This window comes from Diabrotica virgifera, chromosome 1 (genome assembly GCF_917563875.1).
Source record: "Diabrotica virgifera virgifera chromosome 1, PGI_DIABVI_V3a".
Classification (NCBI taxonomy): domain Eukaryota; kingdom Metazoa; phylum Arthropoda; class Insecta; order Coleoptera; family Chrysomelidae; genus Diabrotica; species Diabrotica virgifera.
In genome coordinates this window covers 157,023,210-157,041,298 of record NC_065443.1, presented here as the reverse complement: position 1 = coordinate 157,041,298, position 18,089 = coordinate 157,023,210, and the positions used below count along the sequence as shown (strand labels likewise).

At 34.3% G+C, this 18,089-nt stretch overlaps 1 protein-coding gene across 1 annotated transcript in view; it reads left to right on the top strand.

Moving 5' to 3' along the window:
• The window catches only part of LOC126878785 (uncharacterized), a 32,672-nt gene extending 26,938 nt beyond the window's left edge, over window positions 1-5,734 (top strand). Inside the window, exon 2 of the mRNA XM_050641680.1 lies at window positions 3,137-5,734. Coding sequence (XP_050497637.1) covers window positions 3,137-3,882 — 746 coding nt within the window. The 3' untranslated portion in view covers window positions 3,883-5,734. The remainder of the gene's footprint in view (window positions 1-3,136) is intronic.
• Window positions 5,735-18,089: the final 12,355 nt, after the last annotated feature.

Below are 18,089 nucleotides of genomic sequence, written 5' to 3'. Positions count from 1 at the left end.
GCGCTCTTACCACTGAGCCACGGATAGGGGCAAATATTATATTTATATATCAGCGTCTCTCAAAATTTGGCGCCCCCAAATTCTGGCGCCCCGGGCGGTCGCCCGGCTCGCCCGCCCCTTTATCCGGCGCTGCTTTAAGGCACTAGTGCTTTAAAATTTTTATGGCACTGCAATTCGTATTGATCGTATAGGCAATTTTGATGTAATATCAAAAAAATATAAAAATGGAATGTCAGTCAAGTTCAAGTAAAAGTTTTTGTAGATATTGTCCTGTAATTACGTTTGTAGAAAAAATATTGCATGATATGCGTGTTAAAAAGTGCATTTTTAAGGCACTCATGTGAATTGCAGAACTCGCTGTCGCTCATTCTGCAAACTTTCACATGCGTGCCTTAAACGTGTACTTTTAACACTTATATCATAAGTAACTATTGAAATACTGATTACAAAAATTTATAGTATTTTAAGCCTTTCTGAGAGCATATGCGCAAAAATTTCGCTCGAATTATTTTTAAATGCGTTCATATTTTTCGAATACTGAGAAAACCTTAAGTATTTTTAAAACATTTAAACGCAGAAAGAAATATTACTGTATTATCCATGGTCGAAAGTCCTTGAGAACTTCTATAATATTTATTTTAATAAGTCACTGGAGTGAAAAAAAATAGTCTGATTTTTAATTTTAAATATATATTACAAAAGACACTTTGTGTTCATTATAAGGGACTTTCTGCCCTCGGGAATAATGTAGTCTTCTATTTTGCGTTTAAATTTTTTAAAAATACCTATTAGTTATCTCAGGATTCGAAAAAAATAAATGCGTTTAAAAAGAACTCGACCGAAATTTTGCGCCTACGCTCTCAAAAAGGATTAAAGTATTAAACATTTTTGTACTGTTTGAATTTATGCGACGATTGACGATCCACTGTTTTAAAGATTGGTTGAACAGATGTTGCCAGTTGTATGGTCCTCACTATGTGTATCGTAAGTTATTCAACAGGGCATAGAATATACATGGTTAGAAAATATACGCCAAAGTCAGCGCCTCTATGCGGAAAATCTCTGAACTAAAAATTGATGTGGACCATACAAAGTGAGGTCCCACTTTTTTTTGTAAAAAAACAGTGTTTGCTATCAGTACATGTCTACGAAAAAGTCTTACATTGATTGACTAAGTGAGGTCCGTATACTGGACCTCACTTTGTACAGGACCTCACTTCAACCGCAGTTTATTTTGATATGTGGCTCACTTCATACGCTGGGAGTAAATATATATATATATATATATATATATATATATATATATATATATATATATATATATATATATATCTAAATAATAAATCGAAATTATTTACAGAAAAATCGTGATTTTAGACGTTTTGGCAAAATATTTTCTGGACGAAAGGTTGAATGAGGGTCACACAAAATTAAAGGTATAGCAAGTTCACAACAGGTCTTTAATAAGGAACTTTGAACCAGCTTAAAAGCATTTTTGGGCAAAGTAAGATGTCTCATTGTTACGCACATGGAAAGTGATTCAGGTTTTTTATAAGATTGTTTAATTGTGTTCTTAATCAAACGAGCAATTATTGAAAAGTAGTTTTCCTCTATACATGCCATTTTAAAACCTGAATCTATAATTATAATTGCCAGAAAAATTATATAAAAAATTGTATTGGACAAATAAATATTTATCACTGATTAGTTGATTAGTGTATTTATATTGCTGATTAATTGGCAAAACCACATAATATCGAATAAGCTTAATCGTATCCGTGTCTAATTCAGGAAAATAAAATGTTAAAACTTTAAAAAGGGTAAACCCTGTATTAAAATTATGTTGGTTTTGGTCCAATTAATATGCGTCTGGACTCGTAGAATTTATACACCTATCTTAAAATCATAGATCTTGTATACATGTGGGTGGTCCGATAAGAGCTTAGCCTCTCCGCCCTATGGCGACACTATAGCAAGAGAAATATGTTATGGTGTAATACATTCTTGTAGACGGCCTATGTAAAAATCCCAGCCAAATCGGATTTGTATTTTGTTTTGACCGCGTGTGGATGATGGTGTGTCTGAGGATTTTAGAGATATGAAAAAGAGCAATATCTCTCTCTCTCTCAATCTTTGAGCAATCTCTCTCAAAAACATCAAAGAAGGCTTGAAAGCCATGTACAGTGACTCTTCTCTTTTGATGACGACCGATAAAAATAAGTTTAACGAGTTTCAGCGTGGTTGCACGTCAGTTTTTGACAAATCACGCCCAGGTGACCCGAAAACGGCTACCAAGGAGGATAACGTGAAAGAAATGCACGATCTCTTATTGATAGACCACCGACTGATGATTCGCGAGATATCTGAGATAGTAAAAGGTCACGTGGGCCATATCCTGCATGAAATTTTGGGCATGAGAAAGCTATCGGCTCGATGGGTGCCGCGTTTTCTTTCTCAGGCCAACAAGCGCAACCATGAGACCACTTCAGAGCAGTGTCTGAGTCTGTTAAAACGTAATCCGAAGGAGTTTCTACGTTGCTTCATAACCTTCGACGAAACATGGATCCAACGGTACTCACCAGAGACTAAGGAACAGTAAATGCAGTGAACGTCATCCCGCGAACGTGTTCGAAGAAGGCGAAGACTGTCCTGTCGACCGGAAAGGTGACGGCCACCGTTTTCTGGGATTAACAAGGTGTGATCTATATCAACTTCTTGGAAAAGGGTAAAATGCTCTTCTACCATGACAACGCATCGACTCACACCTCCACCATAACCATGGCCAAACTTGTCGAATTGGCTACGACTTCTATCTCATCCGACTTATTCTACAGATTTGGCCCTGTATGGCTTCTTTTTGTTTCCAAACTTGAGAAAGTCGAATGAGGAGTTCATCGCCGCCATGAAAGCCTATTTTGCAGACCTCGAGAAAATGTATTTTTCAGACGGGTTAAAGAAGTCGGAGCATCGTTGAGTCAATTGTCAAAAGAGCTAAAAGGAAGTAAATCCTTCGGAAATAAATCACCATTTTTCCAAAATTTTTGTTTTTCTTTTGGAGGCTTTATCGGACGAAGAACTTATCTGACCGCCCTAGTACATATATGCTACTTTATAATATTTATATTTTTTGTTGTAGGAATAATTACTTCAGAAACGTTCAACCTGTTCCCGGCTCTAGATTATGTTAATTTCAAAGGATGTACTTTGGAATTTTCTGCAAAATCATTTGCAGCTATAAAGAATATACGAGCCATAGATATAAGAGAAAGTAAAGTTTCTATTTCAAAGGAGATTTTTGAAGACTGCGAAACATTGGAGTCCATGCATTTAAAAGATTTGAAATTACCAGATCAAGATTGTTTTTCACCTCTAAAAAAGTTAAATATGTTGACAATAGAAGAGTGTCAGTTCGAAAACAGTAATAGTAATATTTTTAGAGAGTTATTTTCTTTGCAATATTTGATAATCGAACGGTGTGAATTGCCAATTTTCGGTGATGTGTACCAAGATTTCAAAAATTTGGAAATGCTTATTCTCATGCATAACAAAATTGGAGAGCTAAACTGTGATGGCATATTTAATCTACAGAAATTAAAAGACATTGCAATATTTAACAATGAAACTATATCTGTTATAGACTACGAAAGGTTTCAAACTATGCCTTTGCTGGAAACCATACTTTTTGAAAATAATGTATACAAAACTTTGGATTTGCGTGCTTTTCCTAGTTTAAAACTTGTCAAAATCGGTACCTTAACTGATATACCAACACCAACAGATGAGGAGCTTTTCAAAAAGTTTGATGATATGAATATAACATACCAGTTTACCTTTTGTGGTAAGATCGAAGTTGATATGAGTAAAGTTCTGATTTGTGCATAAAATCTGTTTATTTACCACACCACAGACCACGCTTTTAAATCATATTGAATACTAAGATTAATTAGAGCTTCTTTTGACAACTCTTACACTTTTTTACTAACTCTAAAACTAACGTAACATATGTGTGGTAGTTTAAAGGTTTTTTATCATGTTTGTCCCTATTTTCTTTTTTTTTTAATCCCAATTTATTTTTTTCTTTTTACTTTATGCATACCATTGACAGTTCCATATTCTTTTAAGTTACTATTAATTTTAAATTCCATTGTGTTTTTACAACTTCCTCAACATAGTTTTTATTTCACTGGTTGTAATGTACCTCTTTGATGTGAAACCTTTATTGACGCGATTGGAATCAATATAACAATTTGGCAGACTGACTTGTATGCCAGGACATCAAGCGCTATGATCTATCTGGTGCTGTTATGTCCCCTTTGTCGCGTGTGTTTTAGAAATAATCTTCATTTTTCTTCCTAACAAAGTCTACTATTATTATGAAGCCGTATTTTTCGCAGTCAATATTCCAACCGCACACACATTATATTTGTGGCGTTCGTCGCTTATGTACCAACACAAAACTATAGTAATATTGTTTTCAAAGGAATAATACGACGACATTTCACATCTGCCACACCATCTTGCTTGTTTCTTTTAACTGTGAAAGTGGTGTACTCGTTTTCCTTGTCATATTTTCAATTTTATTCTAGTTTATTATGTTGGTTTTTCTTCGATACATTTAGGATGATTTATATTTATGATTGAAGTCTTCACATAGAGTTAAGTATTCACATTCATAGTGTGGTATTATTAAAGACTATAATCTGACAAGTCTTGTTAAGTTGATTTACTTCTGCTCTGAAAATGGATACGATACATGAAAGTACAAATCAATTTTTCTCAAAAATGGTGCGCCGTAGGAACTTAAAAAATGTCATGTCAAATGGATAAAATTTGTAAAGACAAAAAAGTTATGAGTAAAAATGTCAAATACCACTCCTACTAAAAGAACCGTTTATGGCTTCAATTAAAAAATATTCACTTCAAACGATTGCTCAGCTTACACTAAATATACAGAATGTTAGCACTTAAAAAACAATACGTTTTGAATATATTTGAACTAAACTGATGTTAGAGCGCCATCATTAAAGATCTCTAGCTCCCTTAGGAATCATTTTTCGAAAAGGTGATTTACACCGACATAAAATGAGTTCCAGAATTTGTAGTAGTCTTTTGTAAGAGCGTTTGTGGACACCGTACAATAAATAAATAAAATAATATATAAAATGCCACAAGAAAATAGTTTCAGAATATAGCCTAAAGCTGAGCAACCAAGCAATCATCTTTCATTTCCTTCTTTCCATCGGAAAGCTTATTGGATGCTCCCGATCTGCTGGCCGAGGACTCCTCAACGGAGAGTCTGTGAAAAACGAAATACAGATAAGTGCCTCTCAGACATCGAAGTAAATCCAGAAAGGTTAAAATCTACGACAATGAAGCACATGTACGAGTAATTAATAATTCGTGTTACTATATGTACAACTCAGTTGAACTTTTTACTTAGAATACATGAATTATGCTTCCAACATATTATGCTGAATATTATAAATTGTTAATATAATAAAAAATGTTCTACTTCGCCAAAAGTACAGAATAAGTACAATAAAATATTTTAAAAACAAATTATATTGTTAAACTTTTATTTTTTAATATATATCAAATAGTTTTATACAAATGTTAGTACATATTTTGCAGCTTATTTATTTGTATATTATATTTATAAACTCGTATTAATGTAATCTAGTGACTTTAATAACTGTTATAATTGAAAAAAAAAAGTAAACTTTTGTGAGCTGTTTGTTTTTTTTTGTGTAATTTTCTTAATTATTTAACATATGAAAACTGAAAATATCCTAACTAACTGAGATCTATTCCAAGGAAATCCGATGGGTCCATTGTCGTTTTGTCGAGCGATGAACCCACCAGCTACCTACTGACTCGGCAACAAAATTTGTGGTGGCCTAACCACCTATAAAGGCATGTATCCACTATGTTCGCGCTCCTGCCACTGCGTCACGTAGTGGATACGTTCGCGCTCTGCCTCAGCGCTCCAAATGTAGAGAAGCGCATGCTGTATCTATTGGAGCAATTGCAGGAGCGCAAGACTTCCGCGAACATAGTGGATACATGCCTTAATATAAAGATGATTTGAAATTATTATCACCTGAAGCTCAGATATTAAAAACTATAAAAATTGTCTTAAATATTAATTAAGATGTACTGGGGTCGTACTGTGCTCACAGACCAATTAGTGGCACATAATAGACAGGTTGTCAAACTAACTACACAAACGATATTTATCGATGAGATTATACGGAACAACAATAATCTACGTGTTAAATACAACGAGAAGATCGCCAAGTACAGAGGTCTTGAGATACAAATAATAAGAAGACTATTATAGTCTATTAACGGTGTCATTGCAGAGAACCTTCCATCTAGTCCCGTCGCCAGTAGGGGTACAACGGCCTCCTTAATTTAGATGGACTTACCCAAGTTTTCTTTATGTATTTTGACCCGTAGAACATGAATTTTTTGGGTAACAGTCGATCCGGATGTCGATAAGATTGTTATAAACAAAGAACTTGAGGAATCACATAACAGCGATTTTTCGCAAAACAAAACATTTTTTTGTATTTCTTGGGTCATTCTAAGCAAAAAATGTTTTTACAATTTTTTTCGTAGGATGCATAGTTTTCGACATAAACGCGGTTGAACTTTCAAAAAATCGAAAAATTGCAATTTTTGAACCCGAATAACTTTTGATTGAAAAATAAAATAGCAATTTTGCTTACCGCATTTGAAAGTTTAAGTCAAATTCTATCGGTTTTGATTATTTTCATTGCTAAAAATTAATTTTTTTATTGTTAAACAAAGCTATAAACACATAGTGATTGAATGATGTTTTCAATGCATTTCTAATTTGAAATCGAACGAGTAGGCGCGCATACAGAATTTCTACGTATACTACGTACATTAAAACGCATGCATTTTGCAAGGGAAACACTATGTGTTTATAGCTTTGTTTAACAAATAAAAACTTAATTTTTAGCAATGCAAATAATCAAAACCGATAGAATTTGACTTGAACTTTCAAGTGCAGTAAGCAGAATTGCTATTTTATTTTTTATTCAAAAGTTATTCCGGTTCAAAAATTGCACTTTTTCGATTTTTTGAAAGTTCAACCGCCTTTATCTCGAAAACTATGCATCCTACGAAAAAACTTGTAAGACCATTTTTTGCTGAGAATCACCCAAAAAATACAAAAAAATGTTTTGTTTTGCCAAAAATCGCTGCTATGTAATTCCTCAAGTTTTTTGTTTATAACAATCTTATCGACATTCGGATCAACGAAACCAGATCGGACATAGATCTTCAAAACTATATGGTCGCCAAAAAAGAAGCGAAAGTAGCAATGTAGCAGTAGCAAAAGCTAAAGCAGAAGCGTATTCAAACCTATACGATCAACTTGATACCAGGGAAGGCGAAGCAAAGATATATAAAATAGCCAAACAGAGAGCAAAGAAAGCAAGAGATTTTAATCAGATTAGATGTATCCGAGATGAAAATAATAAAATACTAATTCACGAAAAGGATGTCAAAAAGAGATGGAGAAAGTATTTTGACAGTTTATTAAATGAAGAATTTGACAGACAGCCTGTGGAGTTAACGGAGACAGTAACAGCAATGGTTACCAGAATAACAAACGAGGAAGTGGCTCAAGCGCTTCAAAAAATAAAGAAAGGAAAAGCAGTCGGACCAGATGATATTCCTGGGGAAGTATGGAAAGCATTGGGAGAGACAGGAATAAGTTGGCTAGCAGGTCTATTTAATAGAATTATGGAAGTTGGACAAATGCCAGACGAATGGAGAAGCAGTATATTAGTACCTGTCTACAAAAACAAGGGAGACATACAACAATGCACAAACTACAGGGCTATAAAACTACTTAGTCACACCATGAAAATATGGGAGAGAGTAATTGATAGACGGATACGTGAAGAAACCGAAATATCCGATAATCAATTTGGATTTATGCAGGGCAGATCAACAACAGATGCAATTTTCATTGTAAGGCAACTGATGGAAAAATACAGGAATAAAGAGACCAACGCTCATATGGTATTCATTGATCTTGAGAAAGCATATGATAGAGTTCCTCGAGAGATTCTGTGGTGGGCACTCAATAAGAAAGGAGTCCCTGGCTAATATGTTAAGATTGTGAGAGATATGTATGAGGGAGTAACGACTAGTGTTAGGACAGGTGTGGGAGAGACTGATAAATTTCAGGTGAAAGTAGGATTGCACCAAGGCTCGGTGCTTAGTCCTTATTTATTCTCGTTAGTTTTGGACCAGATAACAGCGAAACTACAGGGTAGTATTCCATGGTGCCTAATGTATGCTGATGATGTAGTGTTAATAGGAAATAGTGAAAGAGACTTAGAACAAAAACTGGAACAGTGGAGACAAACTCTGGAGGAAAAAGTTTAAATCTTAGTAGGACAAAAACAGAGTATTTGGAATGTTCATTTAAAGATGGAGTTACTACAAATAAAATGGTATCTTTGGATGGTAAAATGATTGTGAAAAGCAATAGTTTTAAGTACCTAGGATCGGTATTACAGAGTAATGGAGAAATAGATGGAGATGCATGCAGTAGAATTAGGGCTGGATGGATGAAGTGGAAAGAAGCGAGTGGTGTGTTGTGTGACAGAAAAATTCCAATGAAGCTGAAGGGAAAATTCTATAAAATAGCCATAAGACCGGCTATGATGCACGGAACTGAATGTTGGGCAGTGAAAAAGAAAGAGGAACAAGGAATGCATGTGGCGGAAATGAGAATGCTTAGATGGATGAGTGGAGTGACAAAGAAGGATAAAATTAGAAATGAGTATATTAGGGAAAGTCTAGGTGTGGCACCAATTGATGCCAAAATGAGAGAGCATAGGTTAAGATGGTTTGGTCATGTTCAACGTCGAGACGTTAATCACCCAATACGAAGAATAGCTGAAGTGCAGATTCCTGGAATGGGTAGGAGAGGAAGACCAAAGAAGACCTGGGTGGAGACGATAAGGCAGGACTTGTTGGTATAGGGGATTATTATTGCTATGACCCAAGATAGTGTTGTGTGGAGAAATGCAATTAGGGAAGCCGACCCCGCATAGGGATAAGGCAAAGAGAATGATGATCGACATTCGGATCACCTGTTACCCAAAAAATTCGTGTTCTACGGGTCAAAATACATAAAAAAAACTTGGGTAAGTCCATCTGAATTAAGGAGGCCGTTGTACCCCCTGGCGACAGGACTAATCAAGCACCAAACGGTGATAAACATTTTTTTAGAGATACATAAAATATTTATAATAATTTCGATATCGATTTATAATAATTTCGATAACACGAAAATGGCCCGATAACAGAGCTCAATCGTTTAAAAACTGTAGGTATCTGGGATGATTGTTCCCCTTAGAAAGAGTGAGAGCTGTAGGTACCTACAGCTTGAATCTGTTTCATAAAATATTCTTTTCAGTAAATACTATATGTACCTACTTACTTTACTTTACTCCTCTTGATTCCATTTGGAACATAGGGCCTCTACAGTCCCCTCCATTCATCTCTGTTTCTGGCCAGGGCTTTCACTTCTTTCCATGTTAACCCATTGTCTTCTAGCTCTCTGGTAATATTTCTTTTCCAGGATGTCATTGGTCTTGGTTTCCAGGATGTCATACTGCGGACTATCTATGGGCCTTGCAGAGAAGAGACAACAGGAGAATGGAGAAGAAGACACAATGATGAACTCCAGACAATATACGGAGATGAAAACATAGTACGCTACATTAAATAAAACAGAATACGATGGGCGGGTCACGTACTAAGATCAAGTGACGAAAGACTTCTAAACGCCACATTCTGGGAAAGGCCCGATGGAAAAAGGTCAGTTGGTCGCACAAGAAAGAGATGGAAGGACGCAGTAGCCAGCGATCTACGCAAAATGGGAGTACAGCAATGGGAAATAGCTGCTCAGGACCGACAACAATGGAGGGAAATAGTAAACGCGGCCAAGACTCACATAGAGTTGTAGAGCCAATTGATGATGATGATTGATGATGATGTCATTGGTCTGCCTTGTTTTCTTTTTCCAGTTGGTTGGTAATCCAGGGCTTGTTTGGTTATATCATCTTCATTTTTCCTTAATGTGTGTCCAATAAACTTCCATTTGCGTCTATTTATCGTTTTGGCTATCGGCTCTTGATTAGTTTTTCTTCAAAGTTCCTTGTTACTTATCCGATTTGGCCAATATATTTGCAATATTCGTCTAAGGCATCTATTTACAAATGTTTGAACCTTTTGTATAATCTTTTTCTCTATTTTCCAAGTTTCTGCTGCATATAGCAAAATGCTCTTTACAATTGTATTAAATATCCTGTTTTTTATTTTGGTTGTTAATTTATTGGACTCCCATGTTTTCTTCAGCATAATATATAACTTTTTTGGGCTTTATATGACACCGCTAGCGTCAATTATGCTTCCCAGATAGCAAAACTTCTGTACATTTTCTACTTCTTCTCCTTCAATGAATATACCCATTTCTCTTTCCGTATTTATCTTCATAAGTTTGGTTTTTCTTGTGTTAATCTCTAGTCCTATTTTTCTTGCTTCTTTTGTCACCTTTTCTGTTTTTTTTTCTGCATATGTTGTCTTTTTTCGGACACCAGACATATATCATCTGCAAAGTCTAGATCTTCAAGCTGACCGAAAGCATTCCATCTAATTCCTGTTTTATTTTTCGTTGCCTTCTTCATGACCCAGTCGATTAAGATCAAAAATATGGTTGGAGATAGAATACACCCCTGTCTGACTCCACTGTCTATGTTGATTGGTTCTGTGAGTTTCCCATTGTGCATGATTTGTGCGGTATAGTTTTCATAGAACATTTTGATAATTCTTATGTATTTTAATGGAATTCCATATCTCTTTAATATTTCCCACATTTTTTCTCTGTTAATCCGGTCAAAGGCTTGTCGTAAAGTCAATGAAATTTATATAGATTTTGCTCTGCCATTCTATTGTTTGTTCTACAATGTTTCTTAATGTGTTAATATGATCTGTGCATGCTTTATTACTTCTGAAGCCCGCTTGGTGTGGTCTTAACAACTGGTCTATAGTTTCTTTCATTCTTTCTAGTATCATCCTTGTCATGACTTTGCTCACTGTAGAAAGTAGTGTTGTTGCCCTCCAATTGTTGCAATTCGTTTGATCTCCCTTCTTGGGTATCTTTACAATTATACCTTTTTTTCCAATCATCAGGTATTCTCTCCTCCTGCCATATTCTGTTTATTAGTACATACAGGATTTCTTCCGATGTTTCTCTATCTGCTTTCAGTAGTTGTGTGGTAATGTTATCTATTCCAGCTGCTTTCCCTCTTTTCAGCTGTTGTATTGCTTTACTTACTTCTTTTTTTATGAATTCCGATTTTCGGTGAAGCTTAGTTCTTCCTTTATTTCTTCATTTTCCATTTCGTGTTCTATTATTCTGTTGGCACATACTTCTCTAAAATGTTCGATCCATCTCTCAACTATTTCCTTTTCATTCTTCAATATTTTCCCGTTTTTGTCTTTTACATGCTCAACGTTCATTTTTCCGCGCGAGCTTAGTTTTTTCGTCGTTTTATATAGAGTTCCCATGTCGTTGTTTTTTGCTGCTGTTTCTGCTTCTATTAACAGTTCTTCGTTATATTGTCTTTTGTCGTTTCTCGCACTTTTTTTAACTTCTTTATCTTTCTCTCTATATTCTCTCTTCATCTGTTCCCTATAAACCATAAATACTATACTACAATCACAATAAAGATGCACTAGAAATAAACAAACCAAGACACGTTGAATGTTACTAGGAGCACTCCGGAATCATAATTTACATTGTATAAACGTTGTAAATCATGATTCAGGTAGGTATAACTATATAAGTGGTATAAGAGAAGCATGTATTCGCTAGTTTAGTATTCTGTATCAGAAAGGGATTGTTTGAGAGTATGTACTGGCTTTTGCACTTTCCCAATGGGGATTATCTGCTGCAAATAATTTTGTGACGATACCATTCCATAACCTTTGCAGTTAAACAACACATTTTTTTACGTGAATACTTCTTATCGCTTGCTATGGTGTTTTGGACGGGCCTAAAATGCTATTTAGCGTTATTCGAAAAATCTCGACACGTGAAGTAACCTTGCGGTATACTTTAATAAACATATGTATACACTTACTTTAACTTTCTTAGTAAACTAAGTACAGATCCCAAATTGTTTATTATTAAACGCTTTTATTTAGTTTAATAGTTTGCGTCAAAACTTTGGACGTTAATTTGACTGCCTTTTCTCCAATGCAAATGAATAAAAATTTGCAGATATATGTATTCGCGAGAACAATACACGAATAGTCAATAACAAATATTTTTAAGTTTATTAAATGTTTAAATAAAAAAATGATTTTAATGGAAAATGCTTAAATTCTCTTGTTTTTTACAATGTAAAAACTTGAAACTTTTACGGATTGTAGCTAATGATATGAACTATACATAATTTCACTTTTTACATTAATTGTTTACGTTATGCTTCATAAATAAAAAATAAAGTTTCAAAGTTTTTGCCGATTCCGACCACTTTTCATGTTAGCACATCATATGTTTTATACATATTTTAATAAACATGACGATATATTTTAATGTTTGAGAAGTATAAGACTAAAAAGTAAAAAATAAAAAAATATGAAAAAAAATTTTTAAGCTCTTTTTTTTAGTTACGAGTGACTAAAATTAAAAATATTATCAAAAAATCAACTAAAAAGCAAAAAATAAAAAAAAATGAAAACATCATTGAAAACACATTCGTTAAAGAAAAGCGTGGGGCGAAAACCGTTTATTCGATGAAGACGCGCCACGCTTTTCTTTGACGAGAGTGTTTTCAATGATTTTTAAATTTTTTTTTATTATTGATATTCTATTGTTTGACTGGTTTCAGGTGATTTCAATAATATAGATCCCAAATTTTATATTATTGACTGGGTTTTGGGTCGTTTTAGCCTATAGGGGTGATTTGTTCAATTTTTCAAAAAATATAGTGCGGTACATGTTTTTATACTAAAACTAAATATAGATTACGAATTTTCTATTAATGACTGGTTTTCGGGGCGGTTAATCATATATAATATATTGGTTGACTTGGTCAGTTTTTCCAAAAAATTAAGTTTTGACACATGTTTTTATTGTAAAACTAAATACGGATTCCAAATTTTCTAAGATTGGCTGGCTTCGGGGTGGTTTCAACCCTATAAGGGTGATATTTTTTCAAAAGCAATTCAATTATTTCAAAATATATGGTACGACACATGTTTTTATGGTAAAACTGCATAAGTACAGATTTCGAATTTTATACACTTATACAAGAAGTTAACGCACCATCTTAAAATTTTGGCATTTTTGATGTCTCGAATTTCCTAAACCTGCTGTCCGATATGAGTGATTTTTTTTGTTATAACCGTATTCTTTAAGAATAAAGCTGTCATAATGTGGTTGCTAGACAGATAAATGGCATTGTATACTGGGTGTAACAATCATACTGTGTTTCTCTCAAAGTTAAAACACCCTGTGGAATATTCTAGCATTTATAAAATCCTGAAATTAAATCCCAACTATAGCCTCAGGTTTTCTTAACATTTTGTTTTTTGATTCATTCGCTTTTGTTGGATAATAAAAATGTTAGTTACTTTAACAACTAGCCATTTTTTTTCATCAATATATCCTCCTTTTCTGCTTAGTTTAATAAACAAGCCTAAATTTAGGCTTAATTGACTTAAGTAGGCTATGAGAAATTAACAATTTGATAAATGTCGAATCAACAGTCAAAAAGTGTCTGGTTTGGTGTGAAAATTAGTAGATTTATTATTTTAAGTTTTAATTAAGTTCGTAATTTTTGTTGTTAGTGTAGGAAACAGAGGTTGAACCTTGCAAAATGGACACAAGTCCGGTTTTATTTTTTTTCTGTTATATCAAGGGGTGCTTATTATAAGACTAACTTTTTCTGAAAAAATTTCGCCCCGGAACCCCTCTTTTCACCCCTTTAAAGGGGGTAATTTGTGGTTTTTGCGGAACGTAGCCCTTCCTGTACCTTTTACAAAATTTTTTTTATAGAAATATGAAGAGAACTATACTTTCTACGATTTATTTCCCGACAGCATATGTCTATCATCCACCGTTTAGCGGGAGTGGCGGCCCAAAGTTGACAAGTTTTTAAAAAATATATATTTTTCCCTAACTGTAACGGAAATTAAGAAGAAATCCTGCGGCAATTATTCACAAATAAGTGACTGATTTTTTGGTATAGGTTTTACTTAAGGGTAATTGCCCTATTTTTAATTACAGGGTGTTACATTTTAAAAAACCCCTTTTTATACCATCTGAACCGTTTATGCTAGAGTAAAAAGACTTTCAGCGATTACCCATATACTGGTGGTATTTACAAATTTGTATAATGCACCCCCATTTTTCCCCGGAACCACCCCAAAAAATAGAAGAATTAATAAATAAAGTGATTTTCTTGAAATCCTTCACACACAATGTACTTTATTAATATGCTTCATATATCATTTTGTGCACGTTATTATTACCCATGCACGGACACCAAAAGCGATTTCCTAGTGCAACCCCTGTAGCCAAAAAAAAATAAATAAAATGGGGGTTGAATTTTTTTTTTGCTTTTTGATCCATATGGGCATATGCTTCATCAATAGTGCTTTTCAAAAATATATAAGGTTATTGCAACATCCCTGCGGAAACCACCCCTATCCTTGAAAATATACTGCAGAAACTACCCCTATCCCTTGCCGAGCATGTTTTTACGATTTTCTCATTACCTATGCATTATTTTTAAACAAAACTTATACAAGGTTAGAGACCACTATTTACTCTAAAAATTAGGTTCTATTCATTTTTTTCGTATATGCAACCGTTACGGCACAGTGGCGCCGTAAACCTCATATATGCTTTGGCGGGCTCCAGTTTTTGTTTTTTTTTTCGTCATCTGCTCGTTTTATTGATAAAGTACTTATGTAAAATAAAACAACACAGTGTAACGTACAAATTATGACCTATGCACATTTTACAATCTTTGCGCCCTAAAGCGCTGTGTTGGCCCAAAATCAATTTTTGCATATTTTCGCCACCTACACGCATTTTATTGCATTAATGCTACCTTAATAGCACAATATTTACCCTTAGGTGGTCGCTAAGCAGTGGCGGATCCAGGGAGGGGTGATCACTCCCCCCCTCTCAAACCAAGTGATATTATATTCAAAGATTATAAAAATATTCTTTTATTTTTATAGAAATTTAGCCAATTGGCACCCCCCTCTTAACGATGCTGGAGAGCTGTTTAGAGATGCTTAGCGATGCTGTTTGAGAGGGGCGAAGGGGATCACCCACATCACCCCTCCCTGGATCCGCCACTGCTTAGCGACCACTTAAGGGTAAATATTGTGCTATTAAGGTAGCATTAATGCAATAAAATGCGTGTAGGTGGCGAAAATATGCAAACATTGATTTTGGGCCACCACTGTGGCTTTGGGGCGCAAAGATTGTAAAATGTGTATAGGTCATAATTTGTAGGTTACACTGTGTTGTTTTATTTTACATAAGTACTTTATCAATAAAACGAACAGATGACGAAAAAAAAACAAAAACTGGAGCCCGCCAAAGCATATATGAGGTTTACGGCGCCACTGTGCCGTAACGGTTGCTTATACGAAAAAAATTAATAGGATCTAATTTTTAGAGCAAATAGTGGTCTTTAACCTTGTATAAGTTTTGTTTAAAAATAATGCATAGGTAATGAGAAAATCGTAAAAACATCCTCGCCAAGGGATAGGGGTAGTTTCTGCAGTATATTTTCAAGGATAGGGGTGGTTTCCGCAGGGATGTTGCAATAACCATATATATTTTTGAAAAGCACTATTGATGAAGCATATACCCATATGGATCAAAAAGCAAAAAAAAAAATTCAACCCCCATTTTATTTATTTTTTTTTGGCTACAGGGGTTGCACTAGGAAATCGCTTTTGGTGTCCGTGCATGGGTAATAATAACGTGAAAAAAATGATGTATGAAGCATATTAATAAAGGGCATTGTGTGTGAAGGATTCCAAGAAAATCACTTTATTTGTTAATTCTTCTATTTTTTGCGGTGTTTCCGGGGAAAAAATGGGGGTGCATTATACAAATTTGTAAATAGCACCAGTACATGGGTAATCGCTGAAAGTCTTTTTACGCTAGCATAAACGGTTCAGATGCTGTAAAAAGGGGTTTTTTAAAATGTAACACCCTGTAATTAAAAATAGGGCAATTACCCTTAAGTGAAACCTATACCAAAAAATCAGTCACTTATTTGTGAATAATTGCCGCAGGATTTCTTCTTAATTTCCGTTACAGTTAGGGAAAAATAGTTTTTTTAAAAAACATCTTTTTTAAAAACTTGTCAACTTTGGGGCGCCACCCCCGCTAAACGGTGGATGAGAGACATATACTGTCGGGAAATAAATCGTAGCAAATATAGTCCTCTTCATATTTCTATAAAAAAAATTTTTTGTAAAAGGTACAGGAAGGGCTACGTTTCGCAAAAACCACAAATTACCCCCTATAAAGGGGTAAAAAGGGGGGTTCCGGGGCGAAATTTTTTCAGAAAAAGTTAGTCCTATAATAAGCACCTCTTGATATAACAGAAAAAAAAAATAAAACCGGACTTGTGTCCATTTTGCAAGGTTCAACCTCTGTTTCCTACACTATGTTGTTTGGTGGAAATGCAACGCGCTACAGGAATTTGCCCGCAATTAGTCAAATACAGTTTATTGGTACGCTCGGCATACGAGACAATTTACCTCTCTAGCAACAATATTATTACAGGAATATTGTTAAAGAATAATAAAGAATTTTATAATTTCTTGGCGAAGTGTATACTTGGTAGGGTTCGGGGCTGTTTCAACCCTTCGGTGTGGATTTATTTTTTCAAAAAATATGCGACACACGTGGTTTTGAAGTGAATACTTCTTATCGCTTGTTGTGATGTTTTTGCTCAGGAATGAAATCCTATTTGGCGTCATTAGAAAAATCAAGATGCGTGCAATAACCTTGCGGTATACTGTTCCTAATATACATACATATAGACTTATTATAATTTTATATAATATATTTTTTTATATAACAACTTGAGACGACCGGATTGATTTGGTTAATTTTGATTTTAAAATATTTGTATGAAATAGAATAAAACAAATTGAATAAAATGATATACAGTGGGTGATCATACAGTGCGGTGGAATAAGTGTTGCCCCCCCCCCCCCTGTTAACTTGTTTATTTTAAGAATATAAGCAAAACCCTCGGACAGGTCGATTTTTAAACTAACCATAGTATATTATAGCATCAACGTTTCGAACTTTACGCGATCCCTCTTCAGGTGACACCCATAACTTTGATTTTTTTTAATGGGAAAGTACATCATGTGACACCTCATTTAAAAGCTCTTAAAATACTGAGTTCAAAAATGTATAACACTTTAATACTGTTTGGAGCGTAGGCGCAAAATTTCGGTCGAATTCTTTCTAAATGCAATCGTTTTTTTCGAATCCTGAAAAAACTAATAAATATTTTTGAAAAATTTAAACGCAGAATGAAATATTACAGTATTTTCGATGGTCCAAAGTCCCTGAGAACTCCTATAATGTTTATTTTAATAAGTCGCACTGGTGGAAAAAAGAGAAAATTTAGTGTGATTTTTAATTTCAAATATATCATTCAAAAGAACCTTTTTGTTTATTCTAAGGGACTTTCAGCCCTCGGTAATAATCTAATCTTTCATTCTGCGTTTAAATTTTTCAAAAATACTTATTAGTTTTCTCAGAATTCGAAAAAAATAAATGCGTTTAAAAAGAGTTCGACCGAAATTTTGGGCCTGCGATCTCAAAAAGGATTAAAGTATTATACATTTTTGAAATCAGTATTTTAAAAGCTGTTAAATGAGGTGTCACATGATGTACTTTACCATTTAAAAAAATCAAAGTTATGCCTGTCACCTGAAGAGGGATTGCGTAAAGTTCGAAACGTTGATGCTAT